This window comes from Podarcis pityusensis, assembly GCF_964106645.2.
Source record: "Podarcis pityusensis genome assembly, chromosome: 2".
In the NCBI taxonomy this organism is placed as follows: Eukaryota; Metazoa; Chordata; class Lepidosauria; order Squamata; family Lacertidae; genus Podarcis; species Podarcis pityusensis.
The window spans coordinates 32,082,323-32,103,721 of NC_138029.1; the positions used below are offsets into that span (position 1 = coordinate 32,082,323).

Here is a 21,399-nt window from a genome sequence, read left to right on the forward strand (position 1 = left end):
CGGACACGTCACGTGATGTTTGGGTCACGTGCCTCCATTCATGAAGCCGTTCGGTGCAACCGCCCCGAGCCTTAAAGGGGAGGCGCCCGGAGGTTTCCCCCTCCGACGGTTCAAGATAGACGTTTTGAATATCGGCTATATTCAAGCGGGGGGGGGGGTGTGGAAATAGGTGGAAGGCGGAAATAAAGAGGAGCCGGAAGGCAGGAGTGGGGCTGCGGAGCCGGTGGGGAAACAAGTGGCTCGCCTGGCGGGCGAGGACAGAGCCAAGGCTGGGCACCTAAGCGCGGATCGCGCCTGGAGCTCCTACAGGGAGTGGGTTGGGGGGGCACCGTCTCGTGGGTAGGCCCCCGCTGCTTAAGCCATTTGGGGACAAATCCGACGGAGCCCCGTTGGGCTTCTGGGATTTGAACAAAAGGAATGAAATCAAGGCCGAGGCTTGGAGTCTAATATAAACAGTCCGCTAGACGAGATCCAGCTTCAAGAAGGGCTTTCACAGACGAGCGATTTCTGCGGGGTGGGTGAAGGACTGGGAACTCAGGAAGCCCCCCGTTTATTCCTTCCTTCTTCTGTTGCCTCCTTGGAGAAGAAACTTTTGAGAGGGGGCAGCAGAAGAGCTGTGTGGGAAACCCAGGGCACCATGTGCATGTCGTGTAGGCATGCATGCCTTTGTGTGGCAGAGAGCGCACCCTAGCCCTGGTTCACAGATTAAAAGTTTGCTAACCACGGATCCTAAGGTAAGAGGAGCTCTGAAGGAGCAGACAAATGACCCATCCAGTCCAGCATCCTGCCCTCGTATAGTGGTCAACTGGATGCCTCTAGAGGGCCCACAAGCAAGACCCTAGTGCAATAGCAGTCTCCCCTTTTCTGATTCGCAGCAACTGGTATTCAGAGGTATTCTGCCTCCAACCGTAGAGCTAGAATGTGGCCACCATGGTTAGTGGTCATTGGCAGCCGTATTCTCAATGAATTTGTCTAAACCTTTTTTAAAGTCATCCACTGCTGGTGGCCATCACTAGAATCTTGTGGAAGCAACTTAAATGCACTTTGTGAAGTACTTTTTTCAATCCTGCATCTTCCAACATTCAGTTTCAATGGATGGCCCCAAGTTATAGTTGAATGTGGGAGACAAACTTCTCACTGTCCATCTTCTCCACAACAGATATGTGTTTGCACATATCATGTCATGTTTTCTCAACCATAAAGCTCCATTTGTGGTAGCCTTTCCCTTAAAGGAGGGTTCCTCAAGACTGTTGATCAATTTGGTTGCCCTTTCCTGAACCATTCCAGTTCTACAATATCCCTTGAGGTGAGGCAACCAGAACTGTACACAACATTTCAGATTTGGCCACATGAAAGATTAGTATAATATAATTATTATTGTGTTGTTGGATTTCAACCCCTTTCCTTATTATCCTCAACATGGAACTTGCCTTTTTCACAGCTGCTACACTGGGTTAACATTTTGAGCTATTCACCACAACCCCAAGGTCTTACTCTTTTGTCAGTCACCATCAGTTCAGACCCCAGTAGCAGTTCCATTAAGCCAATGTGCATCATTTATACTTGCTTACATTGAACTACATTTGACATTTTAATGCCCAGTCTTCTCTGTTTGGAACGATCCCTTTTTAACTCATTGCAAATCCTTTTATTTTAAACCCCATGAACAGTTTGCTATCATCAGCAAACCTGGCAACCTCATTGCTCTCACCCTTAACTCCTGGTTGTTTATGAACAAGCTATAAAGCAAGGGTCCCATACCACTTCCCAGGAGACTCATTTCCCATATTCCTCCACTGGGAGAACTGCCCTTTTATTCTACTCTCAGCTTCCTGTTCCTTAAGCACTAACTGATCCATAAAATGACCCGTCCTCTTATTCCATGACTTCTAAGCTTACTCAGGAGTCTTTGCTGTGGGACTTTCCACATGTCAACTGAATCACCCCTATTTTATGGTTGTTGACTCTCAAAAAAAACACTCTAAATGTTTAGTGAAAGGGCTTACCTTTACAGAAGCCATACTGGTTCCATTTCATCGAGGCTTGTTCTTCATGCTTGGACATTCTTTAATGATGTTTTCCATTAATTTTCCAAGAACAGATGTTATGTTAACCAAACTGTACTTTCTCAGCTCCTCTCTGGATCCCTTTTATAAATGGTGTTGCGTTGACCACTGTCAAGTCCTCTGGCTGATATTAGCAACAAGTTAGATATTCTTGTTCAATCAGCAATATTTACATTTTTGCCTTCCATTTCCCTTACTGGCATGGAAATGGTCAGATTCTGAGGGAAGGCTGCATCAGGCAGGCACATTGAATTGATGTTTTTTTAAAATGCATCTTCAGCACACAAATATATTTTTAACTGAAGAAAACACTGACATCCCCCTTGCCTAGATAGATTTGGTATAACCAGTCTATGAACCTTTGTTAATTTATTCAGAAAGAGATACATGAAAGTATTACTCCCTGCCCTTAAGATGCTGTGATTATTCAGCAGTGAGGGGGAGCAATTTGGCATATTTTTAGAGGCACTGCTCTCCAATATTCTGCATGTTCCAGGATAGAGCCAGGTAGACACTGGGTCTCAGCCTTGGCTCTCATTAAGCCTTGCTTCTAAAAAAAGTATACTGGTCACTGCTCCATATATAAATTGGTGATGTGCAGACTGGCTGGCATAGGGATAAAAAAGTGAGGAGACAGAGTTGCTGTTTGAAAAGCTGTCCAGTGGGGGATTCTTTTTGCCAAAGGGTTCTTTAGTATTTAAGTTTCCAAAACAGCAATTCTGTGGCTGACCCATCCAGATCTGTAAGGCTTAGAATGCCCTTCTAGACACCTTGTAGGATGACTGGCATTTCTTATTCTCTTGCTCGTAGTTGGTACTGTACCTGTTCCGCAACTTTACCACAAGGAGTGTGCCTGAGCCAGCACTTTTGCAATTGATTTTCTCAAGCCAGGGAGACTTGCTTACTGGAAAGTTTTCCAAACCAATTCTGCCCATCATTGTATTTTGCCCAGCAGTGCTTGCCTCATGAGTGAAGAGATCATCCACCCAGCTGCTCTGCAACTAACCCCTGTTAAAAGACCCCTCCGGCTCCAGATTTACTGCTGATATATAAAGTTTGCTCAGAGCCAGAAGATGATTGTGCAGCAGGGGCCTTTCAGCCTGCAGGTGCTTGCCTGAACTGTCATAAGGCATTTTGGTTCACTTGCCCAGAAGCTAGCTGATTGAAGACAAGCCCTCATATCCCAAAATACACAGAGACCCAGTGATACATGCTCAGCCATGGGCAGGACTCCTGGCAAGCACACCATTTCTCCAGAAATGCCTGAGCTGGATTAGGACCAGTCTTCTCATTGAGCAGCATGCGCCGTTTATCTACATGCGGAAAAAGCAGCAGGGCAAGTGTGCTCCAGGAATAAAAGCTCCGCTGGCTTTTGGCTTCTGTTTGGAAATACTAGAAACCCACTGTCTGGTGCAGGTGTCAATTGGCACCTGCTGTAGGAATTGAATTGGTAATTGTTATCTAATTGCACTGTTTTACATACTGCATGAGAGAGAAAGGGGGAGCTGGGAAGGATGAACACTGAGCACATTTCTTCCTTTCCTCTCTTTACCTTCCTGCGCAGCCAGCCCCAAATCTCGGCCCATGTTTCTAATGCCCACTCTGCAATGCTGTCCCCCCCTCCCTTAGGAATGCTCCCCCTCCCCACGCTTCTGTTCAGTCTTTGCTGTGTCTACACTTTCTCAAAACTGCGGAAATTGCAGGGAGCAGCGAGGTCTGGACTGAAAGTGCTGATGTAGGGAAGCAGCGCTCACAGCTGTTTCTTGCTTAGGTGCCTGGGACAGGAATGCTGCGGCATGCTCTAAGCCCAGAGATGAGGCACTGCATAAACTACTGTAGCAATGGAGAAAAGCCTGAGCCAGATCCGTTTTCCCCTCCGGAGTTCCAACAGGAGACAAGGCACCCCCCCCTTTTTTTGTTTCACACGCACACTCTATTGATACAAGATCTCATGCAAAAGTGAGAGGAAGCTGAACCTGGTTCTTGAAGAAAAGACCACCTTACACAATGCTTGACACAATGCAGCAGCTTGCTGACACTTCCCTTTTCCCACCCACAGAGTTTTAGCAATAAAGTTGTCTGCCTAAATGTGCTGAGTCTGTAATTCTGGGAGGAGCAGGAGATGTGTTAAATGATGGTGGTACTGAAAAGCCTGATGAGATCCGATGGCCAGATTAAAGGAGGAGCAGGAAGAGGATTGAAGGGTAGATGGTACAAAAGAAGCTCTGACCCATATCAGACATTACTCTTAACAGCTAGCGCCAAAAAGAAAAGCCATTTGTGTGCAGGGTCTCCCCATTCTGGATGCTGAATTGTTGCTCCAGACACTTGGGTTTGAAGATATTATTACAAATAAAGAGTGGAAATGGAGTGCCTTTAAGTGAAATTAAGCACTCAATAAATTCCACTCTAGGTTGTCAGTTGCTCTGTAACTCTTTGAAATGTAATTTGGTACTGGCAATTCAATCTTTGAAATTATGAATCAGCCTTGCTGCTGCTGCAGGTTCTATGTAGTGATAGGTCTGGGTATATAATCCATTATGTTAGCTACGTCATTCTCTTCTGCCTTTTTATTTCTCTTTCCTTTCACTTTTCACATTTTCCTTCTTTCTAGGCAAGGATATAGGGCCTAGGAAGAACAGGATTGTTGGGTGAAGGTTTACATAGATTATTTGCTTTAAAGCCCTTTTGAAAACTCCTCCCATAATGTAGATAAGGGGGTGCAGAGTTTACAACCACCAAAGTAACAAACATCTTTTGGGGGGAGATACACCTATACCTGAGTAAAACTGGTAGTTGTGCTTGTTAAACATACAGAATCCATAGATGTAATAGTAAAGAACAAACTGCATTCTGACATGTCACACTTCTAACGTACACTGAATAGAAATTGTTCTGGTTATATTTATTCACGAAAATAATAAAAACAAATTATTTAAAGCTTTTAAAATGTCATTTAAATTTAATGATTTTTTTTTTTAAATCAACAAAATGTGCACAGCCTGAGCCTATGCTTTGGCAAATTAAGCTTATGGCTAAAGGCTACATCACACATGTGGCTGTGTTTCTTTTTCCTTTGACTGTTTTTTTGTGAAGTAACCAAACACCCTTCAGGCACTGAGAGTTAAGCAGGAAGGGGAAAGGATAAGAGCCCCCTTTACTCTTTCTTTACCTGTCAGGAAAGTCCCAGTATCTTTCCCTCAGCAGGTGGGGCAACAGATTGCCTTCTCAAAATCATTCCCCTTATTGCATGCTCATATTTCTTGGATTGTGATAAGACACCCAAGGACACAATATTCTTTCCTACACACTTGCTGCGTTTCCTAGTTCCTACTTGTTCAGATGCGTGGAGATGGGAAGCATATGCTCAGTCTCTCTAGACAGATTTTCTTCCTGTCCTCTGGAAAATAAATCCTGTGATTCTCAACCTGAGATTTGGTGTGTGGATTGTGTGTTTATTACATGCATTCCTTGTTCAGAGAGGCTAGTGCATGGGAACTTCTTTCCATTCACAATGTTATCATTGTATCAGAAGGGCAGGAAGAGCCACATTTCTCATCCCATTTAGTTCGGCCCTGAAAGTGTGCTGAGGACTGCAGCCATTGCTGCTTAATCCATGGGGCAAATGGTAAAGGGCACACAGTACTCACAAATTATTATTATTTTAGTCGTTGCTGGTTCTGGTGTACAGTGGTACCTCGGGTTACAGACGCTTCAGGTTACAGACGCTTCAGGTTACAGACTCCGCTAACCCAGAAATAGTACCTCGGGTTAAGAACTTTGCTTCAGAATGAGAACAGAAATTGTGCAGCGGTGGCGCAGCGGCAGCAGGAGGCCCCATTAGCTAAAGTGGTGCTTCAGGTTAAGAACAGACCTCCAGAACGGATCAAGTTCTTAACTCGAGGTACCACTGTACTTTACAATAGGGAATGAGAAAGGAAAAGATGGTCGTTCCTCCCCCCCCCCTTTAAAACCACATTGTAAGTTATGTTATGCTTCCTCCAGTATCTCAAAACACACCTATACTGTACAATCATTTGTTGTATTACATACATGTATTGAATTGAATTGTTATAATATAGACACCTGTACAGTTAGGTTTATAAGCAAATTATTTAAAAATGTAATAAACTGATTTTAAAAACCACAGATGCTTAAGCCATTAAACATTCCTAGGACAACCCTAGTGTGCTCATGCTGTCAGGTATTCATTAGTTGTTTCTGCAATGGACCATTATAATCACCCACCAGCAACAATGTAAATCAATAGTCCAAAATCAGCAGCCCCCATTCAGACATAAGAAAGAATGTGACAGTCCTCTCCCCACCTCCCAGAACTATTCCACTTGTGCTCATTCAGAAGTAAATATGGAATAGGGTGTCATGCCATGTCACCTTGACCTAAGTTCCAGCAAGCGTATGGAGTGTTTGTGGAAGTAACTGAGAAGCCATACATAAATGGTTTAATAGCAGCAAGCAGACATGAAAGCTAATGCCACAGGCAGGCATGAGAGCTAATGCCAAAGTGGAAAAGTACCCACAGAATTCTAGATTGATCCATCATCATTCTAGCGTTCTTTCTGTTTCAAATGAACAAAGTTTCTACCCCTACAAGGCTTATTATGACATATACATACGAGTCAGGGAACCTTTTTCGGCCTGAGGGCCAAATTATCTTCTGAATCTTCTGAGGGCCACATGCCAGTGCTGGGCGGATCCAGAGGCAAATATGGTATGCACATTTCAACTTTGTATAGTGGGCTACTTTCTCCAGCTGTCAACTTTTCACTTTTCTTGTGAGGAATCCTATTCGGAATAAGGGAATTTCCCTTAAAAAAGGGAAAAGTGGACAGCTATGCCACCTATCCTTCATCCAGACAAGTAAGAGGATACATTCCAGCCAGGCAAAAACTCAGGGTGTGAAGCAAGAGTCAGTGAGGCGTGTGGCCTCAGTAGGCATTTGAAGGCTAGAAAGGCCTGACTGAGTGCACTGGGTCCCTGGGCCTGAGGTTCCCCAGACCATTTACAAGGACTATCCAGTGGTACCTCGGGTTACATACGCTTCAGGTTACATATGCCACTAACCCAGAAATATTACCTCGGGTTAAGAACTTTGCTTCAGGATGAGAACAGAAATTGTGCTCCGGCGGTGCGGCAGCAGCGGGAGGCCCCATTAGCTAAAGTGGTGCTTCAGGTTAAGAACAGTTTCAGGTTAAGAACAGACCTCCGGAACGAATTAAGTACTTAACCCGAGGTACCTACTGTAAAAGGAACAGATAGGTTAGGGAAACAGCTCCACGTATGCAGGTGGAGAAAGAACAGGGCTTTTTTTTCCAGCCAGAACCTTCCGTAACTCAGTTCTGGTACCTCTCAGGTGGGCGCCATTGCCATTGTAAGAGAACAAGGGAGGCGATCATGGTGAAACCTCTTTTTATAGAAAAATAGCACAGAAAGAATCTTGGAGAACCATGTCTTGCCTCAAAGTACTCTTCTTTGGGAGCAAGCCTCTCGTAACAGCAACATCCTGTGAAATGGAGAGACCAACTATATTCAGCCCTTGCAATTACTGAGGATGCAACCAGTAGCCTTCAGAGAAAAGAGCCGCTCAGCAAATCTGCAGCTTCAGGGCACAAACTGCTCCTCAAGGCAATGTGTACAGATCAGCGTTCCTTGTGGGGTAGCTCCTCCTCCAGCCATACCCACAGTTGGGTGGCAAAGAGGACTTTGCCCTTGAACTGGAAGAACAACTGCCCTTTGCTCAGCAGCTGCTAGGCATTATGAAGAAGGGACAAGGTGGCCCAATGTACATGACGAATATGGTATTTGTCCCGCAGCAAACAGAGGCTTCCTTCATCACAAAGGTAGGTGCTTGGGTTATTCTTCATGCTTGGGTGGATGGGTCATTCACTTTCAAGGTTGGATTCAGACTGTGATCGCACACTGTGGGCCTAGTGCAAATACTACCCACTCCAGGCCTCGTGCCACAGAAATGGAGGCCATAACCGCGACAGAAGCTTCAGTGCAGTGAGCAAAATCTACAAGGCCATTTCTCTCCCTTTTGTGGCAGCTGGACATCCTCTTGGGTATACAAACTTCAGCAACACACCATATCATAAGGAAGTTAAGAAGCATGGCTCTCTTAAGAGGTTTGCCTTACAGGGCCAGGCACTCACAAGTTGGGGTATCACTCTATTATACACATTCATCACACCCCTTTACAGATGTGGTGTCAGGGTACCTAACTACCACTGACCATTCTTCCCCTGCAGATCAGGCACAAATTATTATCAATGGGAAACTTTGAACAAGCTCACATAAAACCATCTTCCCCCTTTCCCTTATTGGGGTATAGAGCAGAAAAACTTGGTCTCAAATCTTATCCTCTCTTCTTATCCTGTTGTAACTTTTACCTCGTGTTTCACCTGATGGTACAACTGTTTGGTGATCTGTTTGTTGAACTGCTAATGAGCAGCCATTTCCCACAGACAAGCAATCGAAGGACCATCCATAAAACGTAGCGCATACCAAGACTGAGGAGATAGCAAAGTTCCGCCAGGAAAAGTTGAACATCAGTTAAAATTGGGTTGGGCAGATGCGACAGGCATGGGGAAGGTGCTTAGAAGGCCTTTAAAACTGTGGCTTCCTTTATGTACAGGACAGACCTTGCCAAGCGCTTTCACTGAACTGTGTGGCATTTTAAAAAACGAAACAGCAATCCAGAACCTTGGGAGTTCTGACAGGACACACTTCAGTAACATTGGCAACTGAGGAAAGTAAGCTGCTTCTATTTGCCTCTTTAAAGACTCCCATCACAGAAAATGGTTGCCTACCCAGATGGAGAAGTGTTAGCTTATCCATGAGCAAAATGAGAGGGGAAATGGATAACTCTACAGAACAGCCCCCCAAAAGGACAAAGGTGTCAGATATAGCATCTCCTCTTGTACACTGATCCACCCCATAGGCAGGTATAGGAAATGCTCAATATATACATGCTGAGATTCCTGCATTGCTGTGGGTTGCCCTAGATGTCCCTTGGGGACCCTTCCAGCTCTACAGTTTTATTATTCTATGGCCCTCTAGATGTTGTTAGACTCCATCTCGCCCAACCTATACAGTGAGAAGGGATGATGGGAAGGTGTAACCCAACATCAGAAGGTCCACAGGTTCTCTATCCCTGCCATTTTGCATATATACCTCTCCACCAAAATTCTCTCCCCTTCTTACATACAATATATTTTTCACATATATAGTCACTTTACTCATTTGTATATCACTTTTCCATATACTGGATAGCTTGGCTGGTTAGAGCATGGTGCTGATAACGCCAAGGTTGCAGGTTTGATCCCCATATGGGACAGCTGCACATTCCTGCATTGCAGGGGGTTGGGCCAGATGATCCTCAGGGCCCCTACCAACTCTACAATTCTAAGATTCTATTATTGCTTTCAAATGTATACAATTCTGTTGAATAAGCATCCACAAAAATGTTGAAATGTTTTCATCTTTTTACCTACTGCTGATTGTAATCTTTTGAACATATCTTTTCTGCAACAATATTAAATGTTTTATTTTATATTGTTGTAAACCTCTTATAAGTTTTTTTCATAATTAAGCAGTGTATACATTTTGTTAAAATTAGATATACAATATACTCTACTCTTTCTACACACATGCGCACCATAAATTATTTCATACACCAGGTAAGCAACACCTGCTCTAAAGCCTACCCTGATTTTCATCCTCTCCCCATCATTCATTCACTTACTCTCACATGCATTATACATTACTCCAACTGCAAGGCTGAAGAGAACTCATTCTGTGCTATTTTTTCCAAACTTTTATGCAAGAAGCTTCTTTGTAAGCTTCTAGGTCTGCTGTGCTTGTTGACATCAGCAAACCATGTCTGAATTCCGGTCATGTTACACAGTAATCTGACATTTGTGGTGCAAGGATGGTGCAAACCCCACAGGTTTCAAAATGAAAACCATAAAAGTAAAGCAAGATGCAAAAACAAATGTTATAGGTCTGGTGAAAACTATATTAGCTATGGCTTCAGGCAGGAAAAAAAAACCACAAAACAGATGCATGGTATGTTCAAACCTAAGCAACCATATTCCTCTGTTTGTATTACCAGTACTGATTATTCAAAGAAAAAAACAAAATGTCATTTATGCATAATGACTCCCAGGGCTTTTTTCTGGGGGGATGCAGGGGTACACATACCCCCAAACATTTTGTGAATCTAGGTTTGGCCTCACTGAGGGGCAGTATTTCAATAGAAGTAGGAAAATGAGAGTACGGCAAAACATTTTTTTTTAGAAAAAAAGCACTGATGACTCCAAATAAGAATAAGAATAAGAAGCAACTGCAGGAGCAGAGGCTCCATCCATGGCAGAAGGAATGTAAAAATGGTTACTTTCAATTATTTAGAAAAATGACAGGTTTAGGAGATACAGCTTTTGCAAGAGCACACAACTCTTCCCAAACCATACCCTGGCAAGAAAACAAACAAACCCACAAACCCTGCAATATCTTCAGGGATTGGACTGAGGCTTATGTAGCACAATCTTTAGCATGCTCACTCAGAAGTGAGCCATAGTTAAGTGTGTTTAGACTCGCAGCATTACAGCAATTTATCAATAAGGTACTGGACCTTTAAAATTATGTAAGCCCTCCCTCTGGTGGAATATCTTGTATAGCATGTTTAAACCCAGACAGAAAAAAGTTCAGCATTTCCTGCTTAAGATTAGTATACAGAGTTGTTTCAGCATCAGCAGTTTTTGGGATTCTGGCACCAATAACTGTGTACACAAACAGTAATTATGCACACAGAAATGTATCTCTTATGTTTTTCTGTGTAAGGTTGCAAACAATTCTGCAGGATCACAGTTGTCCTGGTGAAGTTATGGAACCCTGGGCCACATGCACGCAGGAGCAGCAGTATCAACAACAGGCAGAGAGAGCTGGTTAAGAATAAATGTTCTTCAAGAATTTCCACCGAAAAGCAATTCTGTACAGATTATAATTCCTCCACTTTTAAGAAAACAACTTCCACCAACAGGAAGCAGTTGCAGGCTAATCAATGGACTGAAGTAACTGCAGTTCATTATTTGAATGGATCTACTCAGAAGTTTTATTCAGGATCCTGTCCCTTGTTAGGCCTTCAGACTTCCCCAAAGACTTGTATCTTTAAAAAATATACAGTAAGTGAGGAGGCAGTCTCTATTGGAAGTATTTTTAAAAGTTACCAATTACACAGCGATCTTCATCAGGTGAAATGAAAAAGTATGTATACAGCATATCTATATCCACACACATTAAAAGAGATAATTAAGTGTACTAATCTTGATGCATCTATTGCCCATTCAAATTATCAGAAGTTGACAGAAGTATTGCTCTGTGTTATGTGTGGTCTTGGCAGGCTGACCATTTTTTCATTTTAAGTGGAACATCCGTGTCTCCCCACTTTCATAAATAAATCATTGACACACACACACACACACACCCATCCTTGAGAGAAGTTATCATGTTCTGGCCTCTCTGAGCAAGGAACACATGTAATAAAACACACAGCCCACACACCAAGTCTCAGGCTGAGAAGCACAGAGTTTATTCTCCAGAGAAAAATAGGGCTGGGGAGTGGAATACGCCCCTAGAGAGACTGAGCATAATGCTCCCCATCTCCACACTTTCCAATAAGCAAGAACCAGGAACCCCAGCAAGTATCTAGGAAATAATACTGTATCCTTAGGTGATTGTCTTATCATATCTCCAAGTGTGACCCTGGTCCACTGTATTTCTTTCACCCACCCGCCAGATTCGTTATTCCAATCATTACCATATGAAGAGGCTGGCAGGGCAGAGCCTTGAAGGACAAAGGCTTTCTGTTGGAGCTGGGGAGGAGGAGGAGGAGTAGGAATAGAGAATGTCTGAGGCGTTAGCTCCTGAGCACCTTGAAGTAAACAAGTTACAAATAACAACCAGCATATTTTGAAAGGATCATGAGGTATTCTACATAAAGCTTCCCAGAGGGGTTAAGTGTTTGTTTCTAGAGCAAGTGTCATTAGCAAAACAACAAAAACAAAACCCAAGACCACCACCAACCCCAAACACATTTTTAAAACCTCTTCTCTATATATGAAGACAGCACCTTTGAAGGAAGATAAAAAGCAAGCAAATGTAGGTGAAACAGCAGGCCAGTTCTGACACATCTGGAAACCACGGTTTGATTCTAGCTTGTCATTACTAAACCATACTCATAGAGCTAGAGCAGGGATGGAGAACCTGAGGACCTCTAAATGTTGCAGGATTACAACTCCCAACAGCCAGGGGGAGCATGGTGAACTCCCTGGCATGTCCAGTTAAAAAGGGCTGGGTAGCGGACAATGTGAAAGCCCTTCCTCTGCCCAGGAGAGTTGCTGTCAGTCAATGTTGGAAGTAATACAGAGGTAGATGGGCAAGGAGTCTGGCCTGGCATAAGGCAGTTTCCTAAGTTTCTCTAGTAGCTGAGCTACACCAGACTTTTAATCTATATGGACATCTACTTCTGCTGGTAACAGGAGAACGGCATATATGTAGCCAATGCAAAAGTCCTAGCAAGAATAGGAGAAGTTGGAAGGAGGCAGAAACAGAAAAATTGTGAGAGATTTTATTTTACTACTATTGTGGGCAGCATGGTAGGGGCTGTCCAGGTGGAGCTGCCAAGGAAATTTGGGGTCCTCTATACAAAGTGAGATAAACAGTGTGTGGGGAACAGTGGCAATCCAGTTTGCAGTGAGGAGCAAAAAAAAAAATAAGGCCGCCATAGCCCGAAGTCCAGAGTGCATTGCAGACTGTACAGCAGCCACTATTTCATGAGAATGGGATACACAACAACTGCCAGGACTTGAAGGGCCTGCCTGGGGTCAAGTCCCTGGCCTATTAAATAAGAAGTGTGCCCATACCAGTGAATGTCTACCAGCCTGATACGGCCACAGAAGACAGACAAAGACTGGGAGAGACCAGGTTAAAATCTCTGCTTAGACATGGTGCTCCCCAGGTTACTTTGGGTCAGCCATTGTCTCTCAGGGCAATGTACCTCACAAGCAAGGCTTTTTTTCAGCCAAAACTCTCTGAAACTCAGTTCTGGCACCTCTCAGGTAGGCACCATTGCCATTCTAAAAGAATGAGGGAGGGGTTCATGGTGAGTCCTGGAACCTCTTTTTCTAGAAAAATAGCACTGTTCACGAAGTTGACGAAAAGATTAACAAAAAGGGTGTGCCCCGGAGGAAGGGAGGAGGATGTAAATAACAAAACACCGTAATCACAACTACAGGAGCAAAATCCCTCAGGGTCAGAAGTACACACAGTCACCTACCCAATGGAAAGTGGTGCTGGTGACAGTCTGCCTCCTGCTCAGCCCCCAGAAATGCTGGTCCCTGCTACTCTTTAATTAATCACATCTGGAAGCTAAAACCCCGTTCTCCTGCAGCCGCGAAACCAGGCTAGGCCCCACCACAAAAAAATGGCTTAAGCTACTGCTTCCCCTGAAAGGGAAAGGAAAGTGTTGGCTGGGCAAGGCCCAGGCCTCCTCATTGCTTCTTGCTGCCAGGATTCTTTTTGCTGAATAAGCTGACCTTGTTGGCAGAGGAAGACTCTAGTTTCACTTTATCCATTAAGGTCTTCTTAACAGCGGCCGGGGAGACCTTCTCCTGGTCAGCCAAGCATTGTAGTTCCCTGTTGGGAGAAGAGGGAAAAGCTTGTGAGCTGCTCAGGAGGCTCAGCTAAGGCAGGGCAGCTCTTAAGACTCCATGCCGGCATGTACCTTGTCCTGATGCAAGACGCCTCCACAGCATTGATGAGGAGTGAACGGAAGCCACCACTCTCCAAGAAGTGCAGGGCGTAGATGGTAGCACCCCCAGGTGAGCAAACATTGTCCTTCAGCTGTCCGGGGTGCTGCTCTGAATCCAACAGCATCTTGGCAGCTCCCTGCAGCATTGAGAAGATGAGTCGAAAAGCTCATCAGAAGCGGCAGCTACACACACACACACACACACACACACACACACACACAGAGCCTCTCTAAGGAAATACTCAAGGCGATTTCAAAAACTATTCACAAGTATACAAACCAGAAGAATTGCAACACCTGCCTCAAAACTGGAAAATTCTGAAAAGATTGCAAAAAAAGCCTGACCTGCATTGTGCAGGACTGAAGCCAACACCATCACAGACATCTGCTGGGCCTTTCCCAGAGCGCCTTTGTTTCCTTCTTGCAATTGCAACAAGAAGAGAAGAAAGCAACATGGTGCAGGGTGCTTTCATAAATACTGCCTTTTGAGATAAATGGAATAGAAGCGCTGGGAGATGTTTCCGACCAAATATTGAAAAGGCAGAGTGGACATAGCTTGAAGAAGCAGCAAACAAGGTGAAATACTGACCAGCAAAGCTTGAGCTCCCAGCCGGACGGCTAGCCTGCGAGGAAGGCCCATCTTCACGCCTCCATCTGCCAGGGCATCCAGGGCTGTGAATGCCTAGGAGGACAGAAGTTATCACAAGAAAATAAAGATATGAAATGCAACCAAGGGGGACAGGGCGAAGAGACAGACTTTACCATCTAGCTTACAGGTAGACAATCCACAGGCTGCATGCAACCCTCAGAGGCCTGGACTGCTGCCTTGGGTGCCCAAGCTGCCCCTCTACTGCCAAATTCCCCACTGCCTGACTGGCTGTGGAATGTGATTTGCTTGGGAAGAAAGGTGTGCAGGGATATCCTACCCTATGCTGCCCTAATACAACAACTGTGCTCCCCCAGCAGCTGATAGGAAGATTGGCAGAGGGAGTACAAATTCTATGAGGAGGAAGCCACAGGGAGGGACATCCTCCTCATATAAACTGAGCATGTGTGTGAGAATGAGTATGTGGGAGCATCTGATCTGGTCCATGACCACCCACCTACCATCATAGTGTGGCCCCCAAAGTGGCCAAAAGTTTGTCCACCCACAAACACAGATTGTTTCTTAAGTGTCATCTTTCCTCTGCCAGAAAAAAGGAAGAAGCCAGGATAGACACTCTAAGGAAGGCAGACCTCATATTCCTGAAAGTTACCTCTGCATAAACAAGTTTATTTTGGAGGCAGCTCCCATCCAAACTGTGCCTATGACTATTGAGACTATTTATCCACCAGGCACTCCCAAATGTTAACTGATTCTTGGTCTTGGTTTATCTTCAAATCCATTAAGCAACTGAAAAGTCCATAGCTCAGACGATGTTCTAGAGGTTCAACATGCTGCTATAAATGCCTAATCAAAAAAAGGTAAAGGTAAAGGACCCCTGGACAGTTAAGTCCAGTCAAAATCTCCACTTTCAGGCCAAGGGAGCCGGCATTCGTCTGCAGACAGTTTTTCTGGTTCATGTGGCCGCTTCTGGCACAACGGGACATAATGACGGAAGCCTGAGCACATGGAAACATTTACCTTCCCACCACAGTAGTACCTATTTTATCTACTTGTGTTTGTATGCTTTCAAACTGCTACCTTGGCAGGAGCTGGGACAGAGCAATGGGAGCTCACCCCGTCACGCGGATTCGAACTGCCGACCTTATGACTGGCAAGCCCAAGAGGCTCCGTGGTGTAAACCACAGTGCCACCCGCGTACCTAATCAAAAAAAGTACTGCAGGCTGATCTGCCTTCTGTGAAAATGTAAGTATGCCACAAGCATCGTTCCTGCACTTAAAATCCCCCCTTGTCTAATAAGTTCTTTTTGCTTCATACAGGGAAGAGATGGTGCTTACATAAGCAGGTCCACTGCCACTGAGTCCAGTGACAGCATCTATCAAGTCTTCTTCCACTTCAGTGCAGAAGCCCACACTAGCCATCAGTTGTTCCAAGAGCTTTCCATCCTCTACGTCAGCATGGGTCCCCGTAGCGTAGACAGTAGCTCCTTCTCTTACAATCACAGGTGTGTTGGTCATGCACCTGATCACTTTTGGGGTGGGGCAGAAGGCAGAAAGTTTCTTAGAGAAAAAGAGAAATAGGAGCATATTTAACATACAGCTTGCATTCAAAATGAGCTCTTCTAGCAAAGGGCAGAGATAACCATTTTCAGGGTTCTAGATCACATCGAGAGGCTATACATCACTGACATCATCCTGTGAAAAATGAAGAATGTGTCTGTGATGTGGCAACAAAGTGTTCTGCAACTGAGCTTGTCCGGGAAAGAAACCTCTGCAGCCAATAGTACAATGGAGGTGTTTTAGTCTGCTTTTTTTATTCTGTGGTTTGCTTTATATTCACTGGTGGTTTTTATTATTGTATTCATATGGGGATACAAGCAATGATACACAGAGTCAGGCTCTCTAAGAAGCCTGGGGGGGCCTGGAACACTTCCAGCTTTTGAACCCCCTCAGCCATAATAAACGCAGCCACAGGAATAATGATGACACGTGATAACAAAATAAGGCAGCAAAAGAAAAAAAGAAGAGTGAAAGATTTTAAAAAATCTCACTTTCATGCAATCTCAATGCTGATGCTAAGCATATGACAAAATCTGTATCAGTTAACAAAAAAGTTGCATGTCTTTTACCAAATCACATCTCCCATTTGCTTAAATTTGTCGTTCTAAACTGAGAAATTGTGTCATAATTTGATCCAATGAACATAAAAACAAGTTGCAAAACTTAACGGACGCCAAAAAAATTAGCAAGTGTCTAAATTTAAAGTCCCCTTTCAGCTTGAGGTCCCAGACCAAATGATCCCCTTCCCCTACCCCCCCACACTGGCACTGCTCAGAGCAGATCCACTGATATTGACTTTTAAACTTACATTGATTAATTTCAGTGGGTCTACTCTAAGCACAACTTAGTTTGGTAACACCTATGACGTATGGAATAGGTTTATTCACATTTCTATACACCACCCCAGAATTCTTCAATAAAGGGCATCTAAACCTTGCTTTTAAAATCATGACAAAATAATAATTCAGCTAAGCTACCTACTAAGGAGTGACTCTGGCTAGCAGGAAAGTGCTCTGGCAGAGGGGCTGTAAGAAAGTAAAGCACAGGTTGATCCTCACCCCTGCCTTCTAGTTGACTGGAGCAAGTCACAGGATTGTTACCATCAGTTTCTAGTCTGGTCTTCAGAAAAGAGTCCAGAGGCTACCCAGTTCCTACACTCAGCCTCACCTGAAAAGACTTGCCAGAAAAGAACGGCTGTGAGTCTTTTACCTTTTCAATAGAGCTGATCGTGACCCCAGCAGCGCATGAGACCACAATGTGTCGATCCTCTATATCTGAGCCAATCTCATCCAGGATGAATGGAATTATGGGAGGTTTCACTGCCAGAAACAGGACATCACTGTTTTTAACCGTCTCTTTGTTGCTTAGAGTGAAATTCACACCCATTTTCTGGAATACAGGAGTTGGAACAGGTGAAGTGTAACAAGAATAACAACAGGATTTAGACATGCAGGGTCAGCCTAGAATTAGGCAGGATCTAGTTTACTGAAAATTCTGACAGTCACCATCAAGGTCACAGGACTTTGTCCTTTACATATCAAACAGACTGTGAATGTGGGAGGCAGAGACTAAACTGCACTACTGCTTGGGTTTTTGTGCCAATATGAATGAAGTGTCCTAAATAGCCTCTCCTAGACGGGGTTGCACTCCCCATAGAAGATCAGGTACACAATTAGGAGATGCTCCTGGACTTTGCTTTATCCTTAAATACTCAGGCAACATTAGTGTCCAGTACATTGTATTAGCTTCATCTGGTTCACCTACTGCAGCCATGCCTGGATAAATGAACATGGCCTCAGTTACTTATGCCTAATTACATCAAGACCAAGAGCTGCAATGTTCTCTATGTGAAGAGTTCAGAATCTGCAGTCAGCAAAAAATATCCAGCAGAATTTTGGTTCCTGTGACAATCAGAACAAATCACACCAATACTATTAAATGCATGGGCATAGCAGCTTAAAGTGCTGGTATTGATTTTAAAGCTAGGGTGGCCTCATGCAGAGAGGACAGGGTGTGGGGTTAAGAAATATTAGATTTTTTAGTTCCTGACACTTACCCTCAACCCTGATACAGTAGGGAGATCAGTGTCTGGTGAACTTGCTGTTATCTTGTGAGCAGCCAAAACTCCTAGAAAGAAAGAAAAATGGTCAATTTTAGCTTTAACACAGCCTTCTGCCAACAGCTATTGAGCATTTTCTCCCTCTTCAGCATATCCCTTCCATTAAGACTGTTAGCATGAACAGCATTACCCTTCACATTATGCAACCGTTAGTTGTGGGGTCTTATATCCTCCCCCCACCTAAAGAATGGATACATATATTTCTAGAAGGTGGCATACCAATAGGCAAATGCCTAGATAATTTGCACATTGAATCACCACCCTTAAGACCTTTATGCTTCCCAGATCTGTGAGACGAACCAAGCCTACTTTTGCATAGTTGGCCTTTTTTTTGGTAACCAGTCTTATTACTTCATTCCTAATGACACTTGGCAAAAGGAGACAGAATTTTTCTTCTCCATGTTAATCCTTTGGAGGCCTTTGAGAATCCCCATTGTAGGTTTTGATTGCAGGCAATGGTTGCTGCAACCTGAACATTTTTAATGAAAGGAATAAATGCAAGGAAAACTGACAGTACACACCACCCACTCTTGTTTCTAAGCAGCTAGCATTTTTTAAACAATGCACATCCTTTAGTGCAGAACAGGTTATTCCAGAGAGGCTGATATTTATCAGGAACACCATTATGGGCAGAATTTCATTAATTAGCTTACCATTCCAAAAATGAAGCATAAGATTAAAGTTGGGTGTGTACCCGACTTTTGCAATATACTAACAAAAACAAGAAGGTCTGAGCACATAATGCCAATGCTGGCCCGACTGCACTGGCTGCCAATTAATTTTCAGGCCCAATTCAATGTGCTTGTTTTGGCCTATAAAGCCTTAAACAGCTCAGGACTGCAATAACTCAAGGACCACCTCTCTATGAACTGACCCAGATCCCCGCAATCGTCATCTGAGGCCCTTCTTCAGGTGCCTCTTTCATGAGAGATCCAAAAGGCAGCAAAACGAGAATCGGTCTTTTCTGCGGTGGCTCCCTGCTTGTTGACTGCTCTCCCCAGGGAGGCTCACCTGCTACCTTCATTACATACTTTTAGGTGCGAAGCAAAAACATTCCTCATCTCCCAGGACTTTGTTTAAGTAACAAATCCATGGCCTTTTAAACTGTGGAAGGGGTTGTTGTTTGTTACTATACTATTATTTTGTGTTTTTACATTGTAAACCACCTTGTGATCACTGGATGACGGGTGTTATAGAGAGTTAATAAACAAAGCAAATAATAAACAAAAGCCCACACCCAGGCCAGACACTTCTCTTGAACGCAACACCTCACTCCAGATAAGGGTTGTGCCATCTGACAGGAGGAGAAATATGCATATTGGGGATTTAACATCATTTCCATTTTTTAAAATCAGAACTATAAAGTAAGGAACTTTGATACCAAGAATCCCATGCAGACAGCAGTTTGACTGTTTATTTCATGTTACATCTTGTTTCAGGAAGCACTGGCGCCTGCCTACCTGCTGCGGTGAAACCCCTAGCCAGGGAGAAGGCAAGCTGCCCCGCGCCGATGAATCCCACACTCATGGTGTCAGTTGCCTGGAGGTGACCTAATGGATTCTTGGGAGTGAATAAGAACGCGACAAATTAGAAGTTTCCCTGCCAGCGACCCGACTGTCTTCAGATCCTGCGCTGATTCCGGGAACTTGGCCAGACCAGGTGGGGCTCACCGTATATCAGATATACAAGAATGCCAGGCGATTTCTCTTCTATATCACTCGCCCTTCACAACTCAGTTCACCCAATTCGTTCCTTCCCTTCGGCTCCACTTCGCTTCCCACTTGCCCCCCTTTGTCTCGCCAAGCCTCTTTCCCCGCCTTCCGCCCGCTCCAAGTCCCGGTTTGATCCGTTCCGCGCTCCTCGCAGCCCTCGCCCCATCCCCTGCCTCTACTTGCGCTCAACCTGCTCCCCAGAGCACAAACCTGATAGCGCCCACGTGGCCCCTCGGGTGGGAGGAAAAAAAGAGCGGACGCGGCGTCGCGTGGCAAAGGGAACAGAGCGATAACACCTCGTCCAATCCGAGGGAAGGGGGTGCGGCGTCGCTGGCATCCCGTTCAATCAAATGCTGAGGAGGCGGGTCACCAGCTGCCTATTGGAGCAACCTTTGTTTGCGGTTGCATCATTCGATGCTTTAACGGAAGCCGTGAGAGCCCTAGTCCACGGCTTGGTTTTCGGCAGCAGGTAATGGCTGCTGCGGCCCATCTGGGCGTTTCCGATGGCAAGCAATACGTACAACTTGAGGCCTCGCTGACCCCTGGGAATCGTAGTCTTGGGGGAGCAGATTAAACGACGATGTGTGATAATATAGTTGCATCTTTCAAGTGCGGTATTCGCAGACCCTCCAAGTGTCCCTATTTTCTAGGGGCGTCCCTGATTTAGAGAAGCCGTCCCGGTTTCTGATTTGATCCCAGAAAGTCCTACTTTTCCTTAGGATGTCCCTATTTTCATTGGAGAAATGTTGGAGTTATCCAACCCCGGAGCCGTCTGAAGGCAGTCCTGTCTAGGGAAGCTTTTTAAAAATGTTTAATGTTTTATTATGTTTTTATATATGTTGGAAACTGCCCAGAGTGGCTGGGGCAACACAGTAAGATGTGCGAGGTATAAATAGTAAAATTATCATTAGGGAATGGGACGTCCCTGTTTCCATTGGAGAAATGTTGGAGGGTATGAGTTCGCGATTTCTAAAACAAGTGTCTGCACTGAAAATTATTTAGAGATCAGATTATTCGAGTTAGAAACTTTGCTTTCTAACTGTAATTATCCAGCTATGATTATTTAGTGAAGTTCACTTCGTATATGCTCAGAGGTGCCCTGAAATCAGTAAGCTACTTGGTCCTTCCACACTAGAGCCCTTTAGAACTACCGATGCACTGCTTTTCCACAACCAGCTGGAAGCAGGTCTATAACTGGTTGGTTCCATGCAGCATTTGAAAAACAGTACTGTAGTGTTGCTTTATCCTGTATAATCCTGAAGGAATCATGTAGGTCCTACCATAGGACAACCATTGGGTGAGGGGACAGAAGGGGCACAGTACATTTTAGGTGAGTGAGTTTTGTCCCACATGTTAAGATCTCTGAAGAAAAATAACTAGATTAATAACAGGTGTCCAGCAATGGGGAGAGGGTGCAAGCTCCTTGGAGGGTGGTGCGCTTGCCCCTCTCTCCCTTGCCCCTCATGCTTTCAGGTGTCCTGAAGGACAGTGTTGAAGTAATATCTGTT

At 44.4% G+C, this 21,399-nt stretch overlaps 1 protein-coding gene and 1 long non-coding RNA gene across 5 annotated transcripts; one reads left to right on the forward strand and one right to left on the reverse strand.

The window, feature by feature from the left end:
• Positions 1 to 12: 12 nt before the first annotated feature.
• LOC308470673 lies at positions 13 to 12,862 on the forward strand. 2 transcript variants are annotated; one of them, XR_013982536.1, is made up of 3 exons: positions 13 to 734; positions 2,877 to 8,186; positions 8,226 to 12,862. It is a non-coding gene; the product is annotated as an uncharacterized lncRNA (long non-coding RNA). The 2 variants fall into 2 exon arrangements; XR_013982535.1 differs by having other exon boundaries at positions 2,877 to 12,862.
• PYCR1 (pyrroline-5-carboxylate reductase 1) lies at positions 12,701 to 20,369 on the reverse strand. 3 transcript variants are annotated; one of them, XM_080994018.1, is made up of 8 exons: positions 20,102 to 20,369; positions 19,640 to 19,739; positions 18,117 to 18,187; positions 17,270 to 17,449; positions 15,839 to 16,060; positions 14,486 to 14,578; positions 13,870 to 14,033; positions 12,701 to 13,781 (listed from the first exon to the last, which is right to left on the reverse strand). In XM_080994018.1, the coding sequence occupies exons 2-8, from the start codon at positions 19,704 to 19,706 to the stop codon at positions 13,637 to 13,639; spliced, it is 942 nt and encodes a 313-aa protein (XP_080850144.1). In that variant the 5' UTR covers positions 19,707 to 19,739; positions 20,102 to 20,369; the 3' UTR covers positions 12,701 to 13,636. The 3 variants fall into 3 exon arrangements, with proteins under 3 accessions (XP_080850144.1, XP_080850146.1, XP_080850145.1); XM_080994020.1 differs by lacking the exon at positions 20,102 to 20,369 and adding an exon at positions 19,850 to 20,069; XM_080994019.1 differs by lacking the exon at positions 20,102 to 20,369 and having other exon boundaries at positions 19,640 to 20,068.
• Between the last annotated feature and the right edge of the window lie 1,030 nt (positions 20,370 to 21,399).

Excerpts from the sequence above, each read along its gene's own strand:
- PYCR1 (XM_080994018.1), bottom strand. The coding sequence starts at position 19,706 with ATGAGTGTGGGATTCATCGGCGCGGGGCAGCTTGCCTTCTCCCTGGCT. Across the intron at positions 17,450-18,116 it reads CTACTGTATCAGGGTTGAGG|AAAATGGGTGTGAATTTCAC; the intron begins GTAAGTGTCAGG and ends CCTGTATTCCAG. Across the intron at positions 14,579-15,838 it reads GTGGCAGTGGACCTGCTTAT|GCATTCACAGCCCTGGATGC; the intron begins GTAAGCACCATC and ends CTGTCCTCCTAG.